The 5,315-nt window shown below is 36.0% G+C and overlaps 1 protein-coding gene across 1 annotated transcript; it reads left to right on the top strand.

The window, feature by feature from the left end:
- The first annotated feature begins 2,648 nt into the window (after positions 1–2,648).
- LOC141695144 (uncharacterized) lies at positions 2,649–4,295 on the top strand. The gene is made up of 2 exons (XM_074499400.1): positions 2,649–3,279; positions 3,637–4,295. The coding sequence occupies exons 1-2, from the start codon at positions 2,831–2,833 to the stop codon at positions 4,175–4,177; spliced, it is 990 nt and encodes a 329-aa protein (XP_074355501.1). The 5' UTR covers positions 2,649–2,830; the 3' UTR covers positions 4,178–4,295.
- The last annotated feature ends 1,020 nt before the right edge of the window (positions 4,296–5,315 follow it).

Below are 5,315 nucleotides of genomic sequence, written 5' to 3'. Positions count from 1 at the left end.
AAACTCTTCATGTGTTAAGAGCTTGCTTTTATACCAATTGTTAATCCCAAACAATCTAACAACTAGAATTACAGAAGGGGGTTGAATGTAATTCTTGGTTTCTTTTGGATTTTAAGAACTTATCACAAATATAAATATATCAATGTTGAATATGCAAAAGTCCGAAATGAAAATATAAATGTATTCAAACACAAAGTAATTAAACACAATGATTAAAAATTTTCTGGTGGATTGAGCTTACCCACAAGATATATATATATATATATATATATATTGATGAGAACTCTGTGATGCAAATATGCACACAGCTGCTTACAAGTATAATACACTTAGAATAGAGAAATTCTTAACAGATACAACTTTTTCTGTTTCTCAGTTCTTGCTTACTTCATTTTCAACTTGCTACTCTTGGTTTATATATCACCAAGTTACATGATAAAAAGACAAACTAATAAGACAAAAGTGTCTTGGTCTAATTATATGTTGCTCCATTTCTCCATCAAGCATCTTCGAATATCTTCAAGTTAGCATGGAAGTGGAAATGCTTCTTTATTCTCTAAAACCTGTTAATAGGCTGCCACATTCCATTTGCATACAATCAACCCATGTGACTGTCAAGTCACTATCAACTGCTTTTTGAATTTGATCATCCGTTGAAGCTCTATTGGATCATCCGTTGAAACTTTGTTGGATCATCTATTGAGAGTCTGGTTGATCATCCGTTGAAACTCTAGTTGATCATCCGTTGAAACCTTTTGGAACATCCGTTGAGAGCATCTTCATAACAGTTAACTCTATTTCACTTATGCAAGATCACAAGGCATCTAATATTTACAATTAGCCAACCTATCTTGCATATCAATCTAGTAGCCAACATGATTTAGAATATCCTACAACTTCTAGTTCTCTAAGGCATTACAATATGCAGGAATGTACTACTAAGACTTATTTAAACATAAGCTACTCTTTCAACGGATGATATAGTACATTATCCGTTGAAAGCTATAATTACACTTAATCAAATCTACTAAGGTGTTTTTGTAGCATATCATCAAGTCTATAACATATTCCTAACAAACAGAGTCTGGAGGGGGATATAGCGAGGGCGAACTGGCGTATCGACCACAGAAATGGCCAGCTGAAGAGGTCCTGGAAAGAGCTCCGGAAAATGAAGAAGATGTTGGATCTGACCGAGGAACGATGCTTCCAGTTCGGCGCCGATCATGTGCTGAAGAAGGCTCATGAGCTTGGCTGGGACTACAAACAACTTTTATATTATTCTGTTGAAGATCTGATTGGCCGAACGGGTGGCACGAAGCCCCTGGAAGTCTCTTCTGGTGAAGATGAAGAGCTTTCGGATAGTTGAGCTTGTCTTATATTTTATTTTTACATGTTTATACTCTAGCCTCCGGGCTTTTGACTTTAACTGCCTTCGGGTGTGCAACATGGTGACCTTCGTGCCTTTTAATTTTAAGTGCATCTACCTTAGCAATTTTTCTTATATATGGCATCTTCGGCTCTTCTTATGCCTCAATAATTTTTCTTTTGGTGCATTGCAAATTTGGCTTATTTTTGTCTTATTTTTGCCTTAGAAATTTAATTAGTCTACCTATTTCTGCCCTAAGTGTTGAAGAGACAAAAGCTTTCTTTGGAAAATATATGCCTCACTTTCTCCCAGTTTTTCGAAGGACAAGTCTTGTGTTTGAAAGACTTGAATTATGAATGAACCATGTGTGCGAATGAACTATCTTTTTTAGGTAGCCCCTAGATAGATGTTCGCTTGTCTTATGTGGTTCATTCAAAGTTCAAGTCTTTCAGATACAAGACTCCGTACAATTCTTGTATTTCCCATAGACGGCGCCAAATGTTATGCCAAGAATTATGCGGATGCAATAACACCCTTCGATCGTCTGAGAACTTCTTCGGTTTGGACCTGAAAAGTAAGAGAATGTGAGGGATTGTCCCCTTAATTCACCTCCAGCGTGAGAATCAGTAACCTGAATGTAGAATAGGTTTGAAAATACAATAAAGTGGTAGAGTGTACGAACGTTTGAACGGGGAAAGTTGGAGACGTTTTAATTATGTATCCCCTTCCAATGGTTGGTTGAAATGTTGGACTTTCCGGCCTGTAGTTTGATGGGCCTTCGGCCCAATGATCATTTTGGACATTGAGTTTTTGTTCAGTTTTTGTTCGTTGGGCCTTACGGGAACGGGAGTTTTAGCTAAAGAAAGAGATCAATCATGAAAGAAGGAATAATATTTTAAGCTCCGAATGAATCATTCGACAAATTACAAATACTATTTAGGGTTGAAGCCCTTCCTTGCCAGCTATTGAATAAGTCAATTCTTACCATTATTCCCTTAAAAAAATCTTTTAAATTTGTAAATTGAGTTAATTACAACCATGGGACTGAACATGGATATTGCATCTGATCTTAGCCCCTACATAAATATGAACACAATCACTTGCTAGATTAAAAAAGCACCAATCAAACACCCTCATTGTGTGCCATATTTGACTTCATGCCCAGCACAAGTGACAAAATCTATAAACTTTAATGGTTGACTTGAGATGTTAACTTCTTGGAAGCTGTCTAACTAATTATTTAGTGCATATTATAGTGTGTAAAATAAGTTCAAGCAACTCATTGTCTTGTTTATATATGTTTACAAGTGCAGAGAATTTCTATCAAACGGGCCATTGATATTAGAATTACATCTTCTCATAATGTCGACATATATAATAGTTGACTAACCATGTTTTGATTAGTTGTAGATCCATCTCCACTCCTTGATAATTATCTTTCTACTAAAAAGACTCTAATTCACCATGGCTAAAGACCCCTCGTTTTGTCATGTCTTCTTGAGCTTCAGAGGTGAAACTCGCAACAAGTTCACTTGCTTCTTGTACGAGGCATTGAAATCCGAAGGGTTTATAGCTTTCATGGACAAAAGTGATATACGCGTTGGAGATGAAGTAGACTTGACAATCAGAGACGGCATCAGAAACTCCATGAGCGCCATAATTATATTTTCCCAGAATTATGCTTATTCTACATGGTGTCTTGATGAACTTGTTCTCATCCTAGAACGTAAGAAGAACTCGAGGTATTTTATTATACCAATTTTCTATGAAGTTGAAATTCGGGATATTAAACACCAGCTTGGGAATTATGGCCTTGCGCTTGAAAAGCATAGGGCTAGGCACAATGACAAGGTGGAGAAGTGGAGGGAAGCTCTAGTAGAAGTTGGTAATATTCTGGGAGACCATGTAGAGGGGTAAGTTTTTCCATTTCTTTTTTAATCATTTTATGTTTCCAACGAAATAATTTTGTTCACTTGTAGGATTTTTGCGAAGTAGGCATTGACCGAATTTGTTTTCCGTTAAAGATTTGATGTTACCTTGGTGTAGTCTAGGGGTGTTGGGGGCAGGAGAGTTTCTCTTATATCCTTTACTGCATTTTATTTCATGTATTTGAACAGGTTCTATTTTGGTACATAATACATAAACAGAATCACAGTTCTCTTTTCTTTTTAATTAGTTTACAAACCATATTCTGTAATAGTTTTGAGTAAAAATATGAACAAGTACTGGAGCATGGATAATACTTAACATGTTTCGTTTATGAGTTTCAGGCTACAAAGCACCTTTATCCAAAACACAGTAAAATTATTTCGGGAGAAATTGGCTGCCAAGTTTCCAGAATGCCGCCTTCCTACACCCAAAAGCTCAGCTTTACAAAGCAGTTCTTCATCATCCATGTCGAGACCTGAGCCATCTAACGACAAGGTGATTCTTTATACAGTCAGTGTTAATAATGGCCTAGGCGCGAATGGGTTGGTTAAGAAGGTTCTGATGAGCGGAAATGTAGTATATGAGGAAAGGAATTGTTCAAAAGAGCCAAAGTATTTAAGAGAGCTAGAAGAACTGGTTGGTAACGACAAGGTAAGGTTCCCTATGGTGATTGTAAATGGAAAGGATTTGTGTGGAGAAGAAGAAGTAGAGGGTTTAGATGACTTTGAGAATAAGTATAAGCTTATGAGAGTACTGAATATGCTTTACGTTTCGGCAAAATCAGTGGAAAACCTTCAAGATATGTTTAGAAGGTCAACTTCATTAGCTGGTGGAAGTTTTCAAGACACAACGTCAAATTCAATGTATGGTAGATACTTGTAAGCGTTCGTTGAACACCTTTTGTTATTTTAAACTCTGCTATCATCTCAAACGTAATTACCTCTGGTTGATTACAGAGGAAGAACGGTTGTAATTTTCATTAATGGTTTGAAGTTGAAGATTTTGACTTGTTCTTCGGAACCTTCACTATACCAATATTAGAAATTTGATGTACTTAAAACCTGCATCTCGTAACTGTTTTCAGCAGTAGATAGATATCACATTTTCAATGACAACAGAATACTCTATCTACAAAATCAAAGTTAATGACGATGAATTCTAAACGTAAATTATCATTACAACAGGTTTGAAGAATCAAGAACCTAAAGCGTGGAGAAATATTATATCTGAGGAGGGAAAATGTTCAAAAGAAATGTCCAGGAGTAGTTGACTTCACACAATTTGTTAAGTTCCTGGAAGATACCAACTTAGATTTCAATACAAAAGAATGTGATTTCCACGAATTTCAAGTATATCATGATGCATCAACGTTACATATATTGAACTAAAACAATAGAGCAACTCAAAACAATGAATCAATAATGATCGACAATGGAAGTGACCAGCCATAAGAGAAGGAATATAAGGCTGAAGCCTCAACTATTTTTATTGAATATAAGACCGTTTCATTGCATAAACACCTCTCCGATTATAGCAGGAGTGACACCAGTACAATGAAGGAAAGGAAAACAGGAAAACACAGGCAAAACCTTGCTGCCCCGAGGCCTGCTAAAAACACTACTAGATCAGATCTTAAAACTCAAAACAGAAAACTGAAAACTAGCAACACATCATCAGCTCAACCTCACAGGCAAAGGCCTCAACTTGCCGTATTTAAGTAAAAAAAATATGGAAAATACTTGGTATACGGAATGGTGTACAAAATTTTGTACATAATGACATGTGGTGTGTTCTAATTGGAGTGGCCCCATGCATTTACATCAACAAAACCAATTAAAATACCCTACATCAAATGTCATGTCATTATGTACAAATATTTTGTATAAAATTATGTACACCTACCACTACTAAAAAAATATTTACTCCTTCAGACTTGAAATATTGAAGGTGTTTGTTTGTCCAGGAAAGTAAGTATTTTTCTATTTAAAAAAACGTCTAACCCTCATTGTGTGCAACATTT

Source organism: Apium graveolens, chromosome 11 (genome assembly GCF_009905375.1).
Source record: "Apium graveolens cultivar Ventura chromosome 11, ASM990537v1, whole genome shotgun sequence".
Lineage (NCBI taxonomy): Eukaryota > Viridiplantae > Streptophyta > Magnoliopsida > Apiales > Apiaceae > Apium > Apium graveolens.
Note: the sequence above shows the minus strand (reverse complement) of the source record. Positions and strands in the feature narration are given on the sequence as shown.